Here is a 25,177-nt window from a genome sequence, read left to right on the forward strand (position 1 = left end):
AGTGTCTCTGATAGAATGGAGAGAAACGCTGCTTCTGAAAGAAAACGTACTGATTTTGGCTAGCTCAACCTTTTTCAACTTTCTGTCTTCCGCGTTGTGGTGAGACCACAACTTCCAGCTTTCTCAGGCGCAGCAGCATAGCTGGAGGACACCAGGCTGGAAAAAAGGCAGATCTCGGGCAAGCCTATTATGACGACAAGGCTCCCTCTTGTCCTCCATGCTCAAACGCGGCAGGAAAGCCAGAGCGGCGCAAAGCGCACGCCGATCCTCTGAGCTCTACAAGTCGCTCAAGAAACGAAACTTGCTCCAGGGCGCGGCCGCCCGGCTCCGAGGCATTTTAACGGAAGAAAGAGGGTGCCGCAGCCGCGGTGGGTGGGGACAGGCAAACCGGGTAGGAGCTTCTTCCTGTTCTGCCTCGTTTCCTTTAGCGAGGAAGGGCTGAAGTCGCCCTTTGCCTGGCCGGCGGGGATGTCATTTCGTGTGACCGGCAGATGGATACCTGTTGCACAGGTGCGAAACGATGAAAGCCGCCAAGAAGCCGGACCAGGAGCCGGTTGCATCTCCCCCTGCCCCGTCCTCGCTGCCCAAGCTGCTCTCCGCCCTTTTCTATGGGACCTGCTCTTTCGTGATCGTTCTCGTAAACAAGACAGTGCTGACAGTGTACAGGTGAGATCAGAGGAGGAAGGTGCTGCCGCGAACCTGCTGGAGAGCGGGGCGGTCGGGCTTCAAATCAGCCCACTGTCGACTGGGCAAAGCCCTTCCCTTCATCCCGGTCTCTGCGGAGGGGGCTTTTCCCACGCTGGGACCCTCTAGCAATGCGATCGGGATTGGAATGGTGCGTTGTCTTGTGTTCCCGCCTTCAGAACAGGTTCCCGCTTCCTATTTTATGGAAGCGTCTTGGGCTCCTTCCTCGTTTTCTGGAGCATTTTTATGCCCAGCCTCGAAGAGAGAAATACTTCTTTAGGATTGTCTCCACCTCTTCCCAAATTTCCCGGTGCATTTTTAAAAGGTGATTTTGATTGGTGGCACGAGAAAATACGAGCTGCAAATCACACAAGATTCTGGTTCCGAAGGCCTGAGTCCAAAGTTCTTGCTTTAACTCATAATACGCTTGAAGCAGACAGAGAGGAAGGAGAATTTGGACATTGGGAATGCATTCTTCAATCACAGTTGTTTAGCCAAGGCTTGACTGTCCAGATCTGAGTTTGTAATATTTTAGCTGATGGTAGTGAATAGATAGGTTTATGGTGAATGGATTCTTTTTGCCCTCTAGTGGCTGTCTGGAATTTTGTAACCTGTAGTCCTTACCAACAGTAAGGGCTTTTGTGATGCAAGCAAATGTTTTCTTTTATTTTTACAATTATTTCATTAGATCAATAAATTAAACATTAAGTCATTTTATTACCAGTCTACAATATTATTGTAGCAGGATCTTTTCCAGGAAATGTATCTCAAAGTGGTTACAGTTTACCATTACTTGCTCTGGATCTCAGATGCAGGCCCAGAGTCCTGTGATCAACCAGGAGGAGAAAAGTAATTTGTGTCACATATTTGAAAATTAATTACAAAGTTGAGAATTTCTACACTGAGGCTATAGAAGCTGAATGCTAGTGGACCATTAAAATCCCGATGTACAAACAAAGTAGGTCTTCTCTAAGCAGAAGAAGCATTTTTGCTAGCAGAGAGAGAAATCTTTGGAGCCATAATTTTGCAGCTGAGATGGATGCATCACACCAAACTATGTATGTGCTCCAGAAGTATTCTTAACTCTTTGCAGCCCTCTAGCAGTTAATTTGATTCTTGCAGTCCAGATCTTGTGGCCCTAATTTCTATTTTAGAGACTTAACACAAGTCATGAATTTGCTGTAATTGTTGACAGTTGTAATTCATGATTTATGATTTATTGTGGTGTGTAAACCTGGCTTTTTTGCACAAATACATTTCACATTATTCCACAAATACATTTCAGACACACCCCACCCAATTTATCATCCATATTAAGAGTTTAAACCCTGCACTGGCAGCAAGGATTCAGCAAAAAAACAACAACTGATAATAACTAGCCCAGACAAATAAGGATTTTAGGTTTGGCAACAAACAGAGAAGACTGGATAATAGAACTCCATATGGCCAAAGACCAAGTCCCTTACAAGCCAGGCCATGTTTCCAGACAAGTCATGATCTTATGCAAGATTGTTGGATAAGAAATGTGATATTAACTCTGGCCCCAGCAGATGGAGCCTGCAGGCCTTTAATGAAACAGATTGGCATAAGGAAACAGGTCTATCAAATGGCACATGCATAGAACAGAGAAGAGTAGCTTCTTTGCAGGACAGACTCTTGGAATTGATTAGCAGCAAATATTCATGTTATTGGATATCTATCTTGGTTGTTAGGTAACAGTTGCCTCTATATAGTCTGACACGTCACTTGAAGGTTTCCTATTCTTGGCATTTTCCTGGAAGTTTTTATTGTACGGTCTTGTATAGCCTTGATATCCACAGCTTTTTTTAAATACATGCTCTTTATTATTTTGTTTCTCTATAACAGAGGTGTTGAATCCTGGCAACTTTTAAGACCTGTGGACTTCAACTCTCAAGATTCCCCAGTCCACGAGTCTTAAAGTTGCCAAGGTTGGATAGCCCTGCCCTATTATTTTGTGTAATTAGAAATATAGGCTTGATTTGCTTCCAAAGTGTATATTGTGTGGATTGCATTACATACAACTAATCCATATGTGACTGTTGCGTTGGATAACCATTTTTTTTTGTTTAAACAAGTTGCAGAGATTTAACAATTTAAATTTTGATAGCTTCTGATACGTGCATGTTTGCATATATGTGCTCTTTCTTTCTAAACTGAAATATACAATAAAATCACACACAAATACATGCATGCATAAACAAATGTCACTATTTTCTTTCTAGATTCCCATCTCCAATGTTTCTAGGAGTAGGACAGGTATGTTCATCGATAAGTGATTAAATGGTAAATATTTTCATTTACCTATATAGGTTTTCCAGTGATGGAAGGATGAAATGCAGATGATTTGCTTCCTCTTGAGTTCTCTTTGCTTACACCCCTCTCAAGACTTTTTATAAAGTAAAATTGTAACAGATGGGTCATATTCTGGTGACTGAAACTATGTTAACGTTTTGGAGGCTCCGAGAAAAGTAGGTGTCATGATACAAAATGAACAGGGTCAAGATTTTCCTTGAGAGAGGGGATTTTTCTTTATTTTTGTAAACAATGCTGCTTTAGGATTAACATTTTTAAGCATTCTCTAATTTTTTTTATTTTTTTTTTGAAATCTTCACAGTTGAAGGAGTGCACAAAAATGTATGAGAACTCCCATGCAGTTCAAACTGGAGTTCTGTATCCATTGGTGTAGTTTGCAAACTGAACAGCGTGTGGGATTATTAAAAACAAAGCAAAACAGGTCTTCATAGCAGCAGTATCTATAATCCACCCCAGCTGCATATGGAAATGATATTTTGTTGCTGTGTGTGATTGTTTTCTTTCCCTTTTAGATGGTAACCACTATTCTCATCTTATATGTGTCAAAATTAAATAAAATCATTCATTTTCCTGATCTTGACAAAAGCATCCCTAAAAAGGTAAGAATGAATAACTCTTTGAATGGGTTTTAATATTGCCAAGTAAAAAAAATATTCCTAAATTCTATTGGAGCATACACATGATTCAGTTCTGTGCTTATATAACCAAAGTGTCAGGACATTAATTCTCTAAGTGGTATCTATAAAGGAGAACTGTACTGCATTTTTCCTAATGTTATTTACTTTGTTAGAAAGAATTCAGTTACTCAAACTAAGTCCGCGGTGTTTCTTCAAGTTGTTCATCAGCATTTCCCTTATAATACTTATTGAAATATGCAAAGTAATTAAGTATATTGATTTTTCTACCTGTTAAGTTGAATTCCAGCCAGTCCATTTCCTTTAGTGTTCAGTCACCAAATTAGAGCTAAATTAAACACTAAATAGTTGTTAATTTCTGCTCTAAATCCAAGGTTTGGGATCTATGGTAATAGCGCTGAAAAGTCATCCTCACCTCTGCCAATGTGATTATGCACATTTTTTTTTAAATCAAAGCCATATAAATCATATTATAGCTTACTCTGTTTGCAATTGAGGTTCATTCAGCAAGTCATTTTGAATAACCTGTCTCATGCCTGGGATTTTATTTTCCCTTGTGGTGATGTCATGGGCCATAAGGCTCATGACTGGGTAAGTCTCAATGTCATTGAAGTGGGAGAGCTGAAGTTTTCACACCTGTTTAAGGAGGTTTAGGCAACAAAATTAGAGAAGTTTGTGTCCCTTAAAATGCTCCCAATTGGGGGGGGAGAGAATAAAGGGGCAGGCCCAATCAATGGGTTAAAGCCCCACCCCCTTTAAACACGCATCATAAACATTGCACACATATAAAAAGACGCGAGGTCATTTTATGGTGAAGGGAAAACTCTTAGCATGTTTGGAAAGTAACCTTCCTCGCCAAGGACTAAGTATTTGCAGGCAGAGTGTAAGGGTTTTAAAGTCTGAGAGTGGGATGGGGGCCCTTTTGGAGTGAGAGGAAAAGGAAGATGGAGAGATGAACACAAGCTGAGGCAAAACAAAGGGTGGAAGAAACAGCTGTGGGCCTTCTTTGTTCATGCCTGCCAAACTCCCCTGACCCTTCAAAGAGGCCTGGCCTTGAAACAGCTCCCTTCCTTGGCTCAGAACAAGGCTCTTCCCTACAAAAGGGATGCCAGCTGGACAGCAAAGAAACCAGCTCTTGCCAAGGGAAAGGATTGCCCACAGTTTCTCAGCCTAGGCTGCCGTCCCAGACTTGCCTGTCAGGGTGGTAGAGACCACAGGACATGCATTCCTATTGAAAGATACTTATCCATTTGTTAAAAGTTCATGTAATTATTTGACCGACTGCAGCTTCAAAGGAGACAGCATTTGTTGTAAAGCTTTGTCCTTGAAAGCTTAAAAGGACAAATGTGAATCTCTCAATCTTCCTTTTCCTTGGGTGGATCCAATATTTGCTTTCAGACTCTTGCACATTCTCTACATTAAGGAGTCACTGCCGCTCATTTTACCCTTGCGGGAATTTGCATGGTAGAATTGCTAGAGTCTTTCCATGCATGATTATTATTGTTTTCCATCATTCCTTTTTAAAAATAAACCCAGTGACATACAAGTCAGTTGCTATAGTTTATGCATGTATTTGAATTGCACAATGATAATTGTTTCTGAATAAAGATCAAACCCACAGATTCTGGGGCTTGGGATAAAGTGGGGTCTCCAGATATATTGGTGTGTGGGGGGGAACCCTCTGCTAATCTAATATTCAGGCTCTTGGGCTTTTGATTCTAGATCAGATCTACACAACCAAAATGTTTGTGACCATGCAATTATTAGAAAATTCCATTGTTCTCAGTAGGTGGCAGCACTTAGCTAAACTTGGTTTATCTCATAAAATAACAATACCAGACTTGTTAGTGCTGAGATGAAGAATCACCAGATCACCAGGCTATTGACAAGGCTGGGAATTGGGAAAAATAATCTGGATGAAGGAAGTAGAAAACTATTTCTCTACTGTTGCTAAGTAAACATCATGGATATAGCCATAGTCTCCATGAATCTGAACGGGTTTTATATTTATTAATTCCAAGTGAATGCAAATAGATGTACTTCTAAATGATAATCTTCACCTGCACATTTGGTAGCAAATGCCTAGAGAAAAACATCATGTACTTTCGTTTATTGTCATCATGATGGGTCCAATATTTTTGTTTGGTAGGTTAAATATGATTTTATTGATATAAGCAGGAGCAAGGTCATGCAAAGAATCAAATACTAACAAGTGATGTTCGTTTATAAAGCCTGCTAATTTGTCTGTTTCTATTGGCGTTTAAACAGCCTATGGTTTATGAATTAATTTGAACAGATTTCTTCCAGAGTGGAGTGAAATGGCATAATCTGAATGGTGTGTTTATTTTATTACAGTTGTTTCCACTTCCTCTGATTTATATTGGAAATCATATAAGTGGATTATCAAGCATAGGCAAGCTAAGGTATAGTAAAGTCCAGGTGGTAAGCCTAAACTGATAGTTTCTTTTTAATTAATGCTTTGTAAATTTCAAATTTCTTTTTTCCCAAGACTGTTAAAAATGGATTATATTTTTGCACAAAAGCATCATCTTGCCAAAGCATTGCTTTGGACATTCCAGTGTATAAAATTAGTTTATAAAGTAAGTGTTGAGCTTAGAAACTAATACCTATAAAGAGACCTTACAACTAGCCATTCTACTTTCTATCCTTGTGTTTTGATATTTTCTTCCTCTCTTTTTGGTGTGGCTGATGTGTTCTTCATCTTTGACTGCTGAAAGTGGACATTGAAAATGGAAGTTGATCAGACAATGGGCTTTTTTCATCATGTGAAAAATTGGGTGGGATAGTTAGAATATATTGCTTGGGGAGTCTGCTGCCTGAATAGATAATTGCATGTCATGTAACAGTTTTGAGTCCAGTCTCATCCAATGGCTTTACAGATTTGTAATTGAATCACAGTGTACAGGTTTGGATATCTACATCAGTACATCAAGGAAGCATACCTAAAGCTCTTGAGTGTAGCTCAGTAACATGGTATTTAGGATTCTAATGCATGCACTATCCTCATATTTGTTGATTTTACAAGCCTTTGCCAGTTACTTGTTGGAAGTCTGCACCACTGTATGCAGCTGTGTGGAAACATCTGGAAAGGTTGCTAGCCTTTCTCTTGGGCATGCACTGGTCATTTCCCACTCTGCTGAAAGAAGCACACTAGTGTACTCATAAGTATGTGTGATTATTTTGGGTTTTTCATAACTAGGAATAAGTATTTGGAATTTGCATTTGAGTTAGACACCCTGTGGATTTCAAATTATCTGTTAATCTAATACAGTAATATTGGGACATTCTTCTGTATTAATGTGGAAAGGGTTAGGCAGCTCTACCTTAGCTCTACCTGTGATCATGTAGGAGTTCCTCCCAGCATGGGGGCTTCCAGTCCAGGTTAGAGAAGACTATTTATTAGTTTCTGACCTGGCTCACCAAAATCTTTTCCATAGTTGCCTCGATTCTCAGCATTTAGATAGCTATTCATGGAAAATACCATATCACTGACTGCTTGAGAACTAATTTTAACTCAGTAAAAAAGGAAATTACTGGAAACAAATTGTATGACACTGACGCCAAGTTTATTTTTTTTTTTTAAAAAAAATGCTTATTTCCAACTATTCTACTGTCTGAACTTTCTTTGGTGTCAGACTGACATTTGGCTTTGCAACTGAGCATTTATCTAGGTGCATTCTTAATGTCAGATGAAGCTGAGGATGAAAGTAGTAAAGATAGACAATCAGTCATGAAGGAGTTTGCTACTGACATGAACTAGTCACATACACTCTCTCTTTCTCTCTTTAAATACAGTTTGCCAATGTTTACAGTCCTGAGGAAGTTTTCCATTCCTCTTACATTACTGCTGGAAATTATTATTCTTGGGTGAGTATTTGCCTCTTATTTCTGAAATACCACAATGGTTTATCGACACACATAATGATCCAATGCATTTTCTTGACTAATAAGAATTTGAGAAGACATTTTGAACTGCTTAAAATTATTTGGCCAAATAATTTCCAGTCTAGGAAATTTCCAGAAATCTGGAGCCAAAGATTTCAGTTGTAGCTTCAGTTCAAGGCAGCTCTTCTCCTTTGTGCCTTTCTTCTATTGTAGTGTGATATTTTGGTCAAGCCCAAATCTTTTTCTTGTTTCTTTTGCCTTTTCTTCTAAGCCACCATTTTCCTGGTTTCTGTTTCGCTATCTTCTTTCTTTCCTTCTTTAGCTATCTTGTCTCTTTCCTATCCTCATCCTACCAGTTCTGGCTTGCCAAAATTCATATGACCCCTAGAGGGCAGCAAAGAGTTTTCTGTTATATTTTCCCTTATATTTCTGAAGGGAATATCTAATCCTGCAGCTGCTCCTCTTCCTTCTTTTGAACACAAGGTCTTCCTTGTCTTCCTCTTTTTCTTCGTCCTGCATTTTAGAAACTCCAGTACTTTCCCTGTAACTATATGGATATTCTGTTCACCTATAAACAGGCCTCAAAAATATTAAAAACAGTTTATCCTCCCAAGAATGTACAGATATTACTATGTTGCATTTTCTATTTAGGGCCTGCTGTCTCTGATTAACTGAGTTTTTGATTCAGTTCCTGGGAATCAGTTCTATTGAACTCACTTAGTAACATAAATTCTGGGCTCAATTGTGGTCATAAGTCAAGGACTACCTGTACAGCTTAATCTCTAGAAAGTTGTAAAAGTGAACACTGGTTTTGATTGACTACTTAATTACTGAATGAGGCTGGATTTATAGGCATCCCATGATTTATGGGGAGTTTTTATATATCAGATTGGGCCATCTAGTTCTGTATGATAGTCCTTTATTAAGAATTCCTTTTTTGGAACAAAGAATTGTTTGAAACTCTTTCTGTATATACCAAGAATTGTATTTCTACTTTCTACATGTAGAGGCTTCAAATCCTTTGGGATGAAAATGTGATTTCGTTCTCCTATGGATCAAATAAAACAAAGAAGTCATACTCCTGGAATCTCAATGTCTTAATTCCTGAATATACATTTAGAGAGATATCATTTATTTTTACAGGAAACGCTTTCCGTTGGGCATTATAATCAGTGTGTTTGCAATCATTTTGGGGGCCTTAATAGCAGCAGGGTAAGATTTTATATTTTCCTTTAGAACTCCATACTTGTTTCTTAACATCAGTGAAAAATAATATTCCTTTGTAGATCATTGTTAATGAGTAGATACTGTAAAATATTTGTACAGTTTTGTGCAGTTTCTGTAGCAGTCTTCCCAGTGGTGGGAACTTCCCAGCCAGTTCGCACCACTTCGGGAGAACCGGTTATTAACTTTCTGAGCAGTTTGGTGAACTGGTTGTTGGAAGAAATTATTAGGGCAGAGAACCGGTTGTTAAATTATTGGAATCCCACCACTGAATCTTCCCCACACTAGTGGGGAAAATAGGTGGTGTTTCAACTCCCAGAATTCCCATCTAGCTTGCCCAATTGCCTGGGAGTTCCAGGAGGTGTAATCATAGCACTTTCCGAGAACCATGAAATGGGTATAGGTGCTGTAGATCAACCATGACAGTGATCTGGAAATTATTTGCAGATGATCTTGACTGTGCTGCAAAACACAAGAACTAACATGCCATTAACTTTTCTTAAACAAAGATGATCCAAAATGAATTGATGTGACCCTTGCGCAAGAGTTCAGAATTTGGAAGTCAACAGGGGAAATTATTCTAGTCTGTCGCTTACAGAGGAAGGACGATGGAGTAACTAATTGTTAGAATCACAATGGCCCGAGTCCATAGTTAATTATACTGAAGATCTCACAATAAATCATGCTTTATACTATATGATAAAAGTGTCCTGGTAGATTGGGGAATAATAATAACAGAGGAGAACTCAGTTTCTAGTACTTTCCTGCCAAACCAAACAAATATATTTTCAAAGCAATTGAATATGAAACATAGCCCTGCTGCGGCACAGTGGTTAAAGTGCTTTATTGCAGGCAAACTGCCCACAGCCTGGAGTTTGATGGGGCTTCAAGGTTGGTAAAATGAGGACCTAGATTGTTGGCGTCAATATGCAAATAATGCTTACATTATAAACCATCCAGAGAATGCTATAAAGCACTGTGGGACGATATATAAGCCTAAATGCTATTGCTATTGTTATATATTATAAAGGCTATAATATTATTATTTCGTGATGTTCATGTGTATGGTTTGTGCTCATATAGTAATATTCTATGGTAATTCCTTCGCTGTTAGGTCTAACTAATGTCTTATCCCACTGTAATTTCAATATCTCCATCAAATATTTTACTGTTGGTGTAATTGTTGTCTGCTTAAACTCTCACACTCTAAATCTACTTTAAATAGAAACCAGCTTGTACATAATATATTTTACAAAATGATCAAGTGATGTTTATCTAAGCTTTGAATTTTCTCGATATATTTACTTTATTATACAAACAAGACTAGACTGATTTTTTTTTCCTTTACAAATTCTTACTTTACAATTATCTCTTGTTTGTAATATGGATACAATTTGGAGAGCAGACAGAATACCTCCCTGCAAAGAAAACTGTTATTTAAATATATGCTGTTTAAATTAGCCTATATTTCCATATTTTATTTTCCAGATCAGATTTAGCTTTCAACTTGGAAGGCTATGTTTCTGTTTTGCTGAATGATGTCTTCACAGCAGCAAATGGTGTTTATACCAAACAAAAAATTGATCCTCAGGTAATTGTGCGGAGATTTTATGTGTTGTTCTTTGCCTTTTTTAACCATGGGCTTTTTTATAATTTTATCTATAGTTTTTCATAAAGAGCCTCCATCAAGTCAACGTAAAGTTAAGATGTTGTATAGTTTTCTTAATACTCACAAAAAGCCTGATATATTGGAATAACTTTTAAAAAAAATATTTGTAGGCCACTTTTTATAAGTGCCTTTTCACAAGGTTATAAATATTTCACTGTAATATCTTTGTGAAAGTTTCATTCACTTTTATATCTTAAATACTGCTGTTTTGTCAACTAAAAAAATAGTTATGTAGCTGATTGCTATGCTTCATGTAAGCAAGGAATACATAAGCAATGGTCTCAGGGCTTTAAAAAGTTGACAAATTGACATTTTAAAGGGAAAAAATAGTAAATACACTCAAGTATTTGATTCTTGAAATTATATTTAATTAATGTAATTTGAACTAAATTTGAATGCAAATTTAACTAAATTTTGTCCTGCCTGAGCCAACTTCCAGAATGTGACTGCCAATCAAATGCCATAATTGGTTTGAAAAAGGTTTTTCAACCCTGGTTTAAGCCAATTGTTATTCCAGACTCTGATAGTTGTACCTCATATTTCTATCCATACATATTGCTTCCATCTGACTAGACATTTATATGGAAAGATTTGTGCTATTGGCTCTTTGTTCTGTTTTAGTTAAGGATAATTAGTTCAGTCATTACCATCCTATTATTCCCCCCAAATTTTCCCACATAGAATCTTATTTGATAAACAGTTTATATTATCCAGGCTTACATGCCTTTCAAACAGAGTTTTTAAGATTCATTTAATTTACTGGCTTCTAGATATGCTACCATAAATATCTCAGCACTGAATCCTTCAGGAACTCTTAAGTAATCATCTATCAGATTTTTTTAAACATATGTATTTGCTTATATAGGAGCTGGGAAGATATGGAGTAATTTTTTATAATGCCTGCTTTATGATAATTCCTACAGTTCTCATCAGTTTTTTCACTGGAGATTTCCAGGAGGTAAGTAGAATTTAGGAACCAATCAGGTTCAGGTATAATAATACTTTAATTGGCTTGGGTCCTAAATGTATATTTCTGGAATGATCCTTGGAATCCTTTTACTCATGAAGTAAAAATGTAAGATTTTGTCCTCTATGATTTTATAACATTACAAGTAGTGGTTTAGTATAAGATATGAAACCTCATTTTGACGAGCTAGGAACAGAACAGGAGATTAGCACTAGCACCTAGACTTATATACTGCTTCAGAGTACTTTACAGCCCTCTTTAAGCAGTTTACACTATCAACATATTGCCCCCAACAATCTGGGTCCTCATTTTACTGACCTTGGAAGCATGGAAGGCTGAGTCAACCTTGAGCCAGTGAGATTTGAACTGCCAAATTGCAGGCAGCCGGCAGGCAGCAAAAGTAGCCTGCAGTACTGCATTCTAACCACTGCGCCACTGCGACTTTCTTTTTAAGATTAAGAGGCAATATTAGTTTCCCATAAACTTTATCCATTCATCCTTTCAAGTTATCTTGGCTGTTATTTGGTATTGACTGAGAAGAACTATTTTTCTCTCAAAACCTTCAAACATTTTTTTATTCTGTTCATTTGTGTCTGATACTCAGCAATTACCTGGACATATTATCCCTGCAGTATCCTTGGTAAGGTTTTTCAGAAGTAGTATGCCATCCTCCTTTCTAAGGCTGATAGAAAGTAGCTGGTCCAAGGTGGAACTAGAACTCACAATCTCCTGGTTTCTAGTCTGGCACCTTAACACTATACCAAATTGGTTCATTCAAACATTGCATGGCTACCATTAAATAGCTACCAACTATTTGCGAGTCGGGGTAGGGACTGCATGGAGAGCTCTTGGAGGGAAGATCCATACTTTCTTTTTCTTAGCTAAAGTAACATTGTTGGACATTACCTTAACCCTCCAATGCCATGTGCTCTTAGTGGCTAAGTGTGAAGTCTGTGGGAATCTGCATGCATGCATCTTGGCAATTCAGAGAGAGAGAGAGGGAGGGAGGGGGGAGGGAGGGGAAGAGAGAGACCCTCAAAATCAATAGTTAGTGATTTACATGAAAAGGAAATATGTAATATGAAGCCATCCTGTTGGAAGCCAGCAAAACAACACTTGGTGTGATATCAAGTAGATTCTCCCCCCCCCCTTAAATTCAATTATTCTTGTCAATTGAATTTTTCAATAAATAATTGGTAATTTTTTCTCTCTAAATATATCTAAAATCTTATCTTCTTTATTTGTACAGGCCATGAATTTCCAGCAGTGGACAAATGTTTTATTTGTCTTTCAGTTTCTTCTTTCTTGTGTCCTGGGGTAAGGGATCTTGGGCAACTAATCAAGTAATGACTGGCATGAGTTTGCATCTTGGCAATCCTTCTGCATAATTAGCAAAGTAAGATAAGCTAAAAAGAGAGAGATCCAATTGATTCCTGCAGTGTTCTCATAGTACAGCTTTTGCAGGAGCAGGTTTCACTTACCTTTGCTACCGGTTCGCTCATGTGCGCAGACCGTAATTGATGATGTCCAAGCGGTTGGGCGGAGCCTCCTGCCACCACTGCTACCGGTTCGCCGAACCGATAGCAATCCACCACTGAGCTTTTGTAGCATGCTGCACAACATTTTAAGAACTATCTCTTTTATTAAAGAGCAAAAATAATTTCCACATGCTTTCTGATTCTTTTTCAGTATAGCTTGCTTTGGGACATTTTCATTGGCCACATCAATTAAATTAGAGCAGGAGTCCCTTGATAATGTTGCACATTTTAAAACTTTTTAAACCCTACAAATCAGGTGATAAGTTTCCAGAGGATGCTTGGTGCTGTATAAAAATGATGGAGTCTGTAGAAGCTCAGTTTTTAGTTTGTCTAATTTTATATTAGATCTTCAAATGCAACACGTTTTAGATTATGCTTAGGCTATTTTAAATACTGAAGCTCAGCATAAAATAGGGTAGTGAGTATCAATGTAGAATTATGGTATGTATCATTTGATTATTTGACAAAAAGCAGGAAACCAAGTTATGCAGTCGTTTTTTGCTTTTAACACTAGGTTTCTTCTGATGTATTCTACAGTTCTCTGCAGCCATTATAATTCTGCTCTAACAACTGCAGTAGTTGGTGCTATAAAAGTAAGTAACCAAAAGGAATTGATATTAGATAACAGTAGCTGAATACACTACATTACACTACACTGTCAATCTAGATTGTTTGCTTTGGCTTTAGCATAACGTATGAATCCAGTTATTATGGGTTGTATAGCAAGGTGTATAATTTGGCACTAGGTCTGAACTAGGTTACTAAGAGTGTTAACCTACAACTATAAACTAGCTATAAGCCATAGTTAAGAAGTACACATGTAATGTGTGAACCCAGTCACCATTAAAATCACCTGCAAAAGATAGTCCTGTGTCTTGACTACAACTTTGACCTATATGACTATGTGTATGAATGTCTTGGTGGCAGTTTTTGTAGAACTTTCCTTAACACGAGTACTGGGGACATATAAAAATGTGAAGGTCCTTACGTTTCTAAAAAGGCCAGGAATAATTTATCCAATTATATTCAGCTCAATGTTACTTGCAAAGTCATTTTTATCAAGTGATTATCAAGTGGAGGTCAGGCCCTACTTCAAGACATAAGGGTTTGAAACTAGATAGAGGACAGTATGGATACAGCAGCAGACCAAACAGTGAGATATATTTGCATTCAAAGAAATATGAGCTTCTTGGCTCAATACCCAGAAGTTAGGTTGCCTGCCTGGTCCTGTCCTCGACCTGTCCTTGACCTACTTACTTTCAAGTTCTCAGATATTCAGATAAATGACTGAAGAGGGCTCAGGACGAATAGTAGATTTTCATGCAAGATCAGGATTGTTTTTTCATAGTTCTTACCCAGTGGTGGGTTCCAAATTTTTTTTACTACTGGTTCTGTGGGCGTGGCAGGTGAAGGATACTGTAAAATCTCCATTCCCTCCCCAATCCATGGGAAGGTTACTGCAAAATCCCCATTTCCTCCCGATCAGCTGGGACTTGGGAGGCAGAGAATAGATGGGGGCGGGGCCAGTCAGAATTTTTACTACCGGTTCTCTGAACTATTCAAAATTTCCGCTACCGGTTCTCCAGAACTGGTCAGAACCTGCTGAAACCCACCTCTGTTCTTACCTTATACTTTGTCTAAAGGCATTAAAATACTGAAATAAGATTTGCATGAAATGGTATGGCTTGGTTGATAGCAATGTGTCTACTGCCCTTTTCCCTACCAATTCACCTACTGTGTCTGTTGCTTGTTTACAAGTGTGTTACCCAGATGCAGGATAGTCTGCTTCCAACTACAGCAAAGCATTGAAAGATGGTATAAACAAGTCATAGCTGTGTTTTGTGTTTAAAGGTAGATGGAAGTAGCAAATATTCTAGGTTCAGACATGAACAACAAAGAAATGAAGAATTGTTATTAAGTAGTTAAGCCCTTCAAAAAAGAGGAGTCAGTGGGTGTATTCATGCTAACCATGCTTTAGTTTATAGTTTATCATAGTGGGCATTTGTAGCAATTACACACACTGCTTTTTCTTTATAGAATGTGTCTGTTGCTTATATTGGCATGCTGTTTGGTGGAGATTACATGTTTAATATATTGAACTTCATTGGACTCAATATCAGGTAAGGGAGTTTTGAAAGCATGTCATAGTGTCAAGTGGCATGATTTTATTATTGTGTCTTTTTTTTTTCCCCTCTAGCATGGCAGGAGGGCTGAGATATTCATTCTTAGCAATACGGGGACAGGACAATCCTGACTGTCCCTCCATAGATGAAGAAAAAGCAACTCCAGGTTCCAAGAGCTTACTGAAGCAGACAACATGAAAAACTCTAAAGATGCCAACTTAGGCAAAGATATTTTTCTTGGACAGAAGATGATAATTGAAACATATAAAAATACACCTGAAAATACACTTGCTATATTAAAGCAATCTTCAACGTACACAAAATAGTTTGCAAGCTTTTGAGTTTCCAAGAGTTGTTCATGATTAAAAATCCAAAAAAGAATATTAAGGAGCATATAAAATGCGACCTTTGTTTAGGCCAGGGGTCAGCAACCCGTGGCTCTGGAGCCGCATGTGGCTCTTTCATCCCTTTGCTGTGGCTCCCTGTCGCTCAAAATATGTGTCACAACTGCCAGTGTGTGACACTCGCCGGCACACAATTTATTGAGCTTTTCGACCCCCGGTAAGCCAACCATGGATAAATCCAAGAAAAGAAAAGTTTCAGAAGAAAACAGAATCTTTAATTCAACTACATATGCTAGTTTTGTGGCCGCTCAGGAAATAGTCAGGCACGGGAAGAGTTTTGTGGCTCCCGGTGTTTTCTTTTCTGTTAATAATGGGTCCAAAGTCTCTCCGACCCCCTGGTTTAGGCTATGTCTGCACCAGGCTTCAAATGGTGTAATTTTTTTTTTTTTTTTTTGGCAGACATTCAAAAGGATTCTGTCTGGTACAAAAGTAGCATTAATTAACCTGTACCAAAAATTTGCTAGGAAGTAGAAAAGAACAAATATTCATTGGTCTCCCTTTTTGAAATTCGGTAGTAAAGCTAGCAGCTAAAGTCAAAAATAAAAACAGCAGACTCCTGACGTTTTTTGGGAATCTGCAGCTTGTAATCACCAAAACACACAACTAACGCCAAGAAAAAAAAACCACAAGGGTTTTCCCCTTAGTGAACATTTACCCATATTCTAATTTGAAGTAGAAGGACAAAAGGTCAGAACAGCTACATTTTAATAACTATAGACCAGGGCTGTCAAACTCCCGGCCCACTTGCCGGATGAATCATGTGCTGGCCACACCCATGCCTGGTTTGACAAAGGGGAAAAAACTCCCAATACGTCACATGATACCACCGTGATGATGTGAGTTTGGCAGTCCTGCTATAGACAAACACTTAACTTGGATTGCAACCAACAGCTGCAATCACTCACAACCCTCTCCAGTTTATATTTGGTTTCTGTTAGTTTTTATTTCTTTAGGGACTATTTGACATTATTCTTCTTTTAATATCCATTTTTAGAGATACCAAAAATTGCCATTCATACAGTGAAGTGATTCTCTGAAAAATATTTTGTCTAAGCTGGAACTAGTTATTACATTCTCATCATTCCTTATGGAAATAGAACATTTAGGTTTAATAGATTTATGGTTCTAGATTTGATCTCTGTTACAAAGTACTCAGACATGGTGAGGTTCCATGAGAGTTTCTTCTGGGGAAATTTTGGAAAATATTTCTTCTAATATTTAATTTCACTGCCCTTATTCTACACTTCAGGATTACAGATATAGATGCAGTCTAAACAACTTAAACATATTGAAATGTTTTCATTAGTGACCTAAGGCAATCAAGAAAATCACTTTATACTTAATAAATACATAAATTTAGCATGCATGAACCAGAGAAAAGAAACATAATTGAATATGAAAGCATTGCTAATTGTTTAAATTAGAAGACGGATGTGATTTGCTTAACTCATGGAAGTAAGATTTGTTTATGGCATGTAAATATTTACAAGGACCAAAATGATAAATGAAAGAAACTGAATATTGTTTTGTGTGTGTGTGTGTGGGAGGGCGCACATGTGCACTCATGCACACACATCTTTTAGGCAGGAGCTGAATAGCAAAGAATGTGCTCTCAATAGAAGGGGTTCATCCCCAGTTACAAAAAGCGAAAGTAAGAAAACCAGGAGGAAGCTGTATTAGCCATTTTGTTAAAAGATACAGTAAGTGGATAAATTGTTTATGTGCTGCGTTGCATAGACGTAGGGAAGAGGAAGAGGGTTAGTGTATGTGTCTGCCAATGGGTAACTAGAGTGAAAAGGAATGTAAGCAAGAAAGTAGAGAGGCTTCATAGAAACAATATGTAATATGTACTGTGAATAGACTATATCAAGGGTCACCAACCTTTCAAAAATCAGGGACCACTAAATCCATAATTTTAAATCCCACGGACCACTAATATGATCTGCCTAATGACCGGCTGGGTGGGCATGGCAAAGTGGTCATGTGACTGGGTGGGCACGGCCAACTCGATGTCACTCACGTTGAGGGGCACCTTGCCAGTCTCTATTCGCTACTCTTTGCCTGCCCGCCCGGGCTTTTTACGGCCCCAACAGGAAGCAATTGCTGGAGCTAAGCAGCCACCACGAGAAAGAGTTGGCAAAACAGCTCACTTCAAATTGGATCTGGCTGAGAAGGAGGCTCAGCAGAAGCACCTCACTGAGGACTAGGAGCATAGGCTTTCCAAGCAGAGGGAAGACTTGCGGAAGTGCAAGGCCAGGTACCGGTGCCTGGAGGCTCAGCAGGCTGAGATGGTCAGCCAGTTCCAGGCCCTGAGGCAGTCACACTGGAACAAGGTCCTCTGGCTCTTCACCACCAGTGGCACTTCTCTCCAGCCTTCACCCAAAGCCCCACACCAGGAGGCTGAAGCAGATCCCAAATCAGAATTCCCCCCCCCTCCGACCTGCATAAAAAGACCCCAAAGGGGTAAACTCTCTGCAGCGTTCATTGCACATATCCAGCCCAGGGGCTGTAGTTTGAGGACCCCTGATTTAGTGCAATATAAAAAATGCAAATAATTTTTCTGGGGACCACCAAAATTTTCTCACGGACCACCAGTGGTCCACAGACTACCAGTTGGTGACTGCTGGGCTATATAAAGGGTAAATACAGGTACCATAGCCCTCAATTTACAACCACAATTGAGCAAAAACTTTCTGTTGTGAAGTGAGAAATTTGTTAAGTGAGTTTTGATATTTAAAATTAGACCTTTCTTGCCACAGCTGTAAAATGAATTGCTGCAACTGTTGTTAAGTGAAACTGGCTTCCCCATTGACTTTGCTTCTCAGAAGGTCACAAAAGGTGATCACATGACCTTCGAACACAGCAATGGTCACAAGTATGAACCACTTACCAAGCGTCTGGATTTTGATCACATGAACATGGGGATGCTACAAAGGTGGTAACTGTGAAAAAGGGTCATAAGTCATTTTTTTCAGTGCCGTTGTAATTTTGAACAATCACTAAATGAAGCCCTCTAAGGTACACGTTGTGCAATAATGTCATTCTTTAAACATTTAATCAGTATGAAGCCAATAACCGTGTAATCTAAATTGCATTACTAAAGGATTTTTTTAAAAAAGCTGATAATAGTGTGATAACATGTTGGAACACACAGAAATACAGAGGAAGTTTGGTTTACTAAGATTGAAATGACTATTTGTCTAGTTCCAGCACTGCTGGGATTTTATGGTTTCATCTATCTGACTTCCAGTGTAGTTTCCTTTTAGTTAGTAGCTGCCCAAATAGTGACTATTTATACAGTGACATCATTGGCATCCTTCAGTCTCAAGAGACTATGGTATCGTGCTCTGGAAAGAGGTCCTAAAACAGCATCTAGTGTGACTAAAAAGGCCAATTCGAGAGTGGCAATCCCTTCCACACTGAGGGCAGATTAGATTAGATTAGATTTATTAGATTTCTATACCGCCCTTCTCCCGAAGGACTCAGGGCGGTGTACAGCCATATTAAAACACATATAAATTTACAAAGTTTAAAAACAATTTAAAATTGAATATATAAAAATTTGGCCCACAAAATTAAAAAAACTAACATACACCCCTTATAAAATTCATATCAGATACATTCTGTCCCCTGCCCAACCCCCAGATTTCGCTGGTTCCGGAACTGCTACTTTGCCTCAGCCTGCCGAGCAAGTGACTCTTCGAATTGGAGAAGGCCATGCTGCATCTTTAGCCTCCAAACTGAACGATCGGAGGTCAAGGTTTCCCATTGTTAATGTCCATTCCCAGGGCCTTTAGGTCCCTCTTGCAGATATCCTTATATCGCAGCTGTGGTCTCCCTCTGAGGCGCTTTCCCTGCACTAATAGTATACAGTGACAGAAGCTTCATATAATCCTTATCTGGAAAAGCAAGGGTGAAAAATATAGTCCCACTCCTTTTTTAACATCGTTAGGAATAAACAATCCGTGTGCAAAGGACTGCTTAATAGTATGATGTTGGGCTATTTTCAATCACTAACATAAATTAAACTACTCATAAGAACTCTTGACTAAAGTATAGCTCTAACCCTTGTTTTAACCAAGAGTGTGTAGTTAATAAAACATAGAATATTCTTTATTGGCCAAGTGTAATTGGACACACAAGAAATTTGTCTCTGGTGGATAAGCTCTCAGTGTACATACAAACAACAAACTGACAGATCATAAGATACCAATAGGAGAAGGTAATAGGAAAAATGAGAAGGATAAAGCAATATGACCCTACTATATGGGTAGATATCTTTAGCCATAAGACATTGCCTAAATTGGGAATTAGGTGTTTAGCAGAGTGATGGCATGTCTTTGTATCTAGTTCTGTCTTTGTGTCTAGACAGTCTTTGTGTCTAGTTGTTTCGGCATGCAATGCCCTATAGAGGCACCCAGAGGGGAGGAGAATAGGAATAGGAAAAGAATAACAAAAGAATAAAAGTTACAGAATATAAAGAGTTACCAGTTTTAGTAAATCTCCAGGCATTGTTCCTGAGATGAAAAATCAGTTCCCCTAAAATGGAAAAAGTTCCAGTCCAGGAGAAAGGCACTGGAGACAAAATGGAGGCTGGAGGCTGATTGGAAAGATGAACAGGATCACATGTTTGTGGTTCTGGTGCAGCTGACAACATGAAGTTGAGAGGGGAGGGGGTATTTATACCTTCTCTTGGGCTTTGAACTTGAGCTTCCTGTTCCTGTACAAGAACATGTATTCTATTGGCTGTTGTCAGACTCCCAAGGGGCCATATACAAATCTTAGGAGTTTGTCTGAGCTAGGTTTGGTTGAAGTTTGGCTGATGCAATGAAGGGCCTTGTTAGGCAATTCCTATTGTGGCTGTGGGCTAATCCAGTGGTGGGTTGCCTCCAGTCTGGACCAATTTGCAAGAACCGGTAGGAAAACCGGCGGGAGGCCCAACCCACCACCCCGGATGTCGTCATCGGCAATCTGCACATTGGATCCCATTGCGAACTGGTAGTAAAGGTAAGTAGAACCCACCCATGCCCTGATCCTACCTTTGTTCCAACCTTGCTGCAGGGAATTTGCTTATGAATAGAGCTAGCTATCTCTTTATCTCTTAAATGCTGACATCTACTGAGGGCTATTAAGAAAGGTGGGGGCTGCTTTCCAAGAGCATGTTTCTCCATTTCTCATCCAGGGAAATATAATATTCTGCCTTTTTAATATTTCTCAAAATATTTCATTCTTTTAGGAGAGGAGTGGGTGCTAACTTTCTACAATGTGGAGGCAGTATTCAACTCAATACCCAGAAATAAGCTTTGGGAGAAAGTGTCTACCTCTTCCATTGGCTGATATTTTCTTGTGAAGAACCATAGAGTGATGGTGCACGGTGACTTTGACAGGCATCCTCTATTCACCATCTCGTTTATTCAGAAGAGGATGAAACAAGACAGTCACAACATAAGTACAAAATTGGCAGACCAGGGGTCAGATTGTTGATCATTTGATCCAATGGTGAAATGTAAAATTAAATGTTATTACCGGATCTGTGGGCGTGGCTTGGTGGGGTGTGTGTGAAGAGGTTGTTAAAAAATGCTTTTAAAAGGGTCTGACAATCCCAGCTGAGTTGCCTGATTATCAGAGGCTTTTTTTCTTTTAAAAACATTTTTTCTACAACTTCCTCAGCCGAAGAGGTTGTAGAAAAGAATGCTTTTAAAAGCCTCTGACGATCAGGCAACCCAGCTGGGATCATCAGAGGCTTTTAAAAGCATTTTTTCTACAACCTCTTCGGCCGAGGAAGTTGTAGAAAAACTGCTTTTAAAAGCCTCTGACGATCCCAGCTGAGCTGCACGATCATCAGAGGCTTTTTTTTTTTTTACTTTTAAAAGCATTTTTTTTGGCCGAAGAGGTTGTAGAAAAAATGCTTTTAAAAGTAAAAAAAAAAAGCCTCTGATGATAGCTCTGCTCAGCTGGGCATGGGGGGGGTGGGCACACAGGGATTTTTGCTACCGGTTCTCCAAACCACCCGCCACCATCGCTACCGGATCAGGCGATCCGGTCCAAACCAGGAGCATTTTACCCCTGATTTAATCCCTTCCCTCAGTTCCATGACCTTGTCCTTCCCAAACCCATTTTTCTTTTTCTTTAAAATCTGAACCTTGACCAGCTGCAAGAGAAAGCTTTCTCAATCTGACTCCCTCCAGAGATGTTAGGCTCAAGAACATTTTCCTGCCAGAATAGTATGAACAATAGCAATAGTACTTGCTATATATCACTTCACAGTGCTTTGCAGCCCTCACTGAGCCGTTTACAGAGTCAGCATATTGCCCCCCAACAATCTGGTTCCTCATTTTACCGACCTCGGAAGGATAGACGGCTGAGTTAAGCTCAAGCTGGTCAGGGTCAAACTCCAGTTTTTGGGCAGAGTTGGCCTGCAATACTGCATTCTAACCACTGTGCCACCACACTCTTAAAGGATAGTTCATGCTCTCTATTTTAAAAGAAGTTTATGAAGGAAAGGGTGTTCTCATGTGAAAGCTAGAAGTCCAAGGGCCTTTTGCATTAACACAGAATTAAATGTGCTTCAGTGTCTGGCCTGCATGACCTCATAGAGAGTCCTGTCCATTAAAAAATTACCCCTTCCCCTACTGTGCTCAGAATAATAGGCACAGAATTGCAGGGTAACCTGATCAAGTCTATGGTAAACAGATCCATTAGCATCCTCTTTTCTATACCTCAAGTGGATGCTGTTATCACATACAAACACAACTTTTACATGGTTTTTAAAATGCCTTTGCCCATTTAGCGGGAAGGTTACATAATGAAAGAGAACTTAATTTGTGAATTTGTTGCAAGGCAAAACTTCGATGGTACTGATGAATGACATGCAAGTCAGAGTCTCTGACTACTTTTTAAAAATTAAACTGAAACCAAAGAATGAGACAAAATGTAAGGTTTTTCCTCATCGTTGTCAAATGGCTTTTTTTCCAAATTTTTAGGCAGCAGAAAAGATTGTTTCAGTAATTGGATTGTGTTATTGCAACATGTTCTATAAGGGGTTATCCAGAAGCTTCAAAGCAACACTAGCAAAATAGAGTGATTTGGGCGTATGTCTATGGCTCCCCAGGATCTGATAATTTTAATCTTTGATCCGTGACAATATTGTATTTCCCCTGATAGAGCAGATGAGTACTAGGGTAGGGCAACCTTTGCACAGATTCCAAACCAAAGTGGTGGGAAAATTTGCAAATGTAACAAACGCTCACTGAACCAATAGCTTGGAGATTTAAATAGGGAATGTTGTTTAAATAGGGAATGCAGTGAATTTATGAATGCTAGTCATTGTTAATCCTGTTTTAGATGCTTTATTTCAGTATAATCTATGTAGGAAGGTCATCCTTTGTAACATGCTAACTTAATTTTATTCAAAGCTCTATTTGCTAGAATAAGCTCCTGAGAAGTATTCTTCTATAAACATATGTATTGAAGATCTATTTAGATTTTGCTTTGATCTTAAATTCATCTGCAATTATATGCAGGAAATATTTTATATTCTAAATTCCATGAAGGAAGCAAGGCAGTATAGCATAAAAGTGTTACTTGAAAGGAACCAGAAAGTAGCAGCAAAAAACTATATAACTTGTAACCTGAACTTACTGTATTTACACACATTAGTTGCATTTGGGGCAAAACAAATATGCCCCAAAGAAATTTTCTTTGCTCTCTATCAGCCTTCCTGTCCCACCTGAATTCAATATTTTTAAACTGTTTAATTAAAGAGTAATTACACTGGAAAAGCAAAACAAATTGTATTTATTTACAAGAGTGCAACTTGGACACCACCATTAACCATAAGACATTTGTAAAAATATTGAAATGCTAGCTAGCATTGTAGTTGTACAAAAAGGGTGAACTGGTAGCGGAGATGGCGGGTGGGCCTGCCCACTTGCCCCGGCACTATGCTGTCCTATTTAGCCACGTTTTTGTGGCCGGGCACATGTGCAGAAGGCACGCGTGAGAGCAAAACGCATGCATGGAAGGCCAGGCACATGCATAGAAGGCGTGCTCGCGATGCAAACATGCGCGCATTGGGCAAACCAGTGGTAAAAATCTTTGAAACCCACCTCTGGTTGGGAGGGTGCCTTTTAGGCGGGATGTATTTCTAAGAATCCTGCAGGTCCAAAAATTCTGCCTACTCACCTTTTCTTGCTAAATTCCATCATCTGGAGTGGGGATCTATGACCTCTGGGGGTCCCCCACCATCCTCTCAGGGATCCAAAACTATTTGCCAGCCTATGTTGAAAAATAATACAATATTAAAATCCCATCAAATAATTGTGAGAAGTGGTAGTGGCAGTCAATGCACCAATTTGAATGTGTAATACTAAAAAGTATAGATAAATATAACCCATACGAACAAAAGCTTTCTTGGGGTCCTTATTTTTAAAAGTGGGAAGGAGTCCTGAGATAGAAAAGTGTAAGAAACACTAGCCTAGCACAATGTTCTCCAATCTTGGCAACTTCTAGATGTATGTTCTTCTATTCCAGTCAGCCTGGCAATTGCTAAGAAATGTTGGAAATGAAATCCACATATTTAAAATTTGTCCAGTTTTGGGAAAAGACCTGATAAGAATTATTTGGAAAAATTCATGATCAGATTTTCCACATTGTGTATGGAATTGTGGTTTTTAATAAATTGAAAACAAGTTACCAGTAAGTCAAGCTCTGGCAAGGCAACAGAACATTATTTTTCTGATCAAAATTGATGCTCATTTTCCATTCTGGGAACTCCTTATAATAATTCCATGCTGATGAGGAAAAAGCTTTGGATTTCCAAGTCTATGCTGTTTGAGAGCTGAGCTAATTTTTTGAAGTCACTGTGGCTCTGGAAAATCTGCATGGACTTTAGAAGATCTTGATTGGGTTCAAGATTCAAGATTTGATTAGGAAGGAGTGATTTACCTCAAACTCACTGACTAGTACCAACACATGTTCGAACACTCATGCGCTTCTCTGTACACATTCAGAAATAGCAGTAAACAAATTCATATTCTTTACTGTGCTCCTTCTGAAATCTGTCCTTTTGGCTGGTCATCCATAGTGGTAGTTGTAGTAATATTAGTAGTAATAGTAATGCTACTTACCTTTCCATTTGAAGGAAAGGTGACATATAGGTTGCAATCCTATACTGTATTTGCTACCTAATGTATTTAATGGGATTTATTCTTGAATAGAAGGTTGCTCTGTGAATCCACTAAATAATGCTGCCAGAAACAACAGCAAATTCAATGATTATATATAAAAATATTAAGACAAATTCCTTGTGTCACACTTGGCCAATAAAGAATTCTATTCTATTCTATTCTATTCTATTCTATTCTATTCTATTCTATTCTATTCTATTCTATTCTATTCTATTCTATTCTATTCTATTCTATTCTTATTCCTATTCTACTCTGCTCTGCTCTGCTCTGCTCTGCTCTATTCTATTCTATTCTATTCTATTCTATTCTATTCTATTCTATTCTATTCTATTCTATTCTATTCTATCCTATTCCTATTCCTATTCCTATTCCTATTCCACTCTACTCTACTCTACTTGTTTCTGTTCTGTTCTGTTCTGTTCTATTCTATTGGGTTAGTGAATTTATAAACAAGGAGATAACAGTGACCCTCAGTAACAAATTGAGAAACAAGATCATCACCATC

General features: G+C 38.7%; 1 protein-coding gene across 6 annotated transcripts; it reads left to right on the top strand.

The window, feature by feature from the left end:
• The first annotated feature begins 12 nt into the window (after positions 1-12).
• Positions 13-15,403, top strand: SLC35D2 (solute carrier family 35 member D2). Of its 6 annotated transcripts, none has more exons than XM_034410079.3 (12): positions 13-666; positions 2,928-2,988; positions 3,531-3,617; positions 6,009-6,076; positions 7,470-7,541; positions 8,703-8,771; positions 10,272-10,374; positions 11,318-11,410; positions 12,669-12,736; positions 13,472-13,550; positions 14,995-15,077; positions 15,155-15,403. In XM_034410079.3, the coding sequence occupies exons 2-12, from the start codon at positions 2,986-2,988 to the stop codon at positions 15,276-15,278; spliced, it is 849 nt and encodes a 282-aa protein (XP_034265970.1). In that variant the 5' UTR covers positions 13-666; positions 2,928-2,985; the 3' UTR covers positions 15,279-15,403. The 6 variants fall into 6 exon arrangements, 5 of the variants coding, with proteins under 5 accessions (XP_034265970.1, XP_034265967.1, XP_034265968.1 ...); XM_034410076.3 differs by having other exon boundaries at positions 151-666; positions 2,928-2,961; XR_015732228.1 differs by having other exon boundaries at positions 224-666; positions 2,928-2,961; positions 13,495-13,550.
• The last annotated feature ends 9,774 nt before the right edge of the window (positions 15,404-25,177 follow it).

This window comes from Pantherophis guttatus, chromosome 2 (genome assembly GCF_059756535.1).
Source record: "Pantherophis guttatus breed Tessera chromosome 2, ASM5975653v1, whole genome shotgun sequence".
NCBI classification, from domain to species: Eukaryota; Metazoa; Chordata; class Lepidosauria; order Squamata; family Colubridae; genus Pantherophis; species Pantherophis guttatus.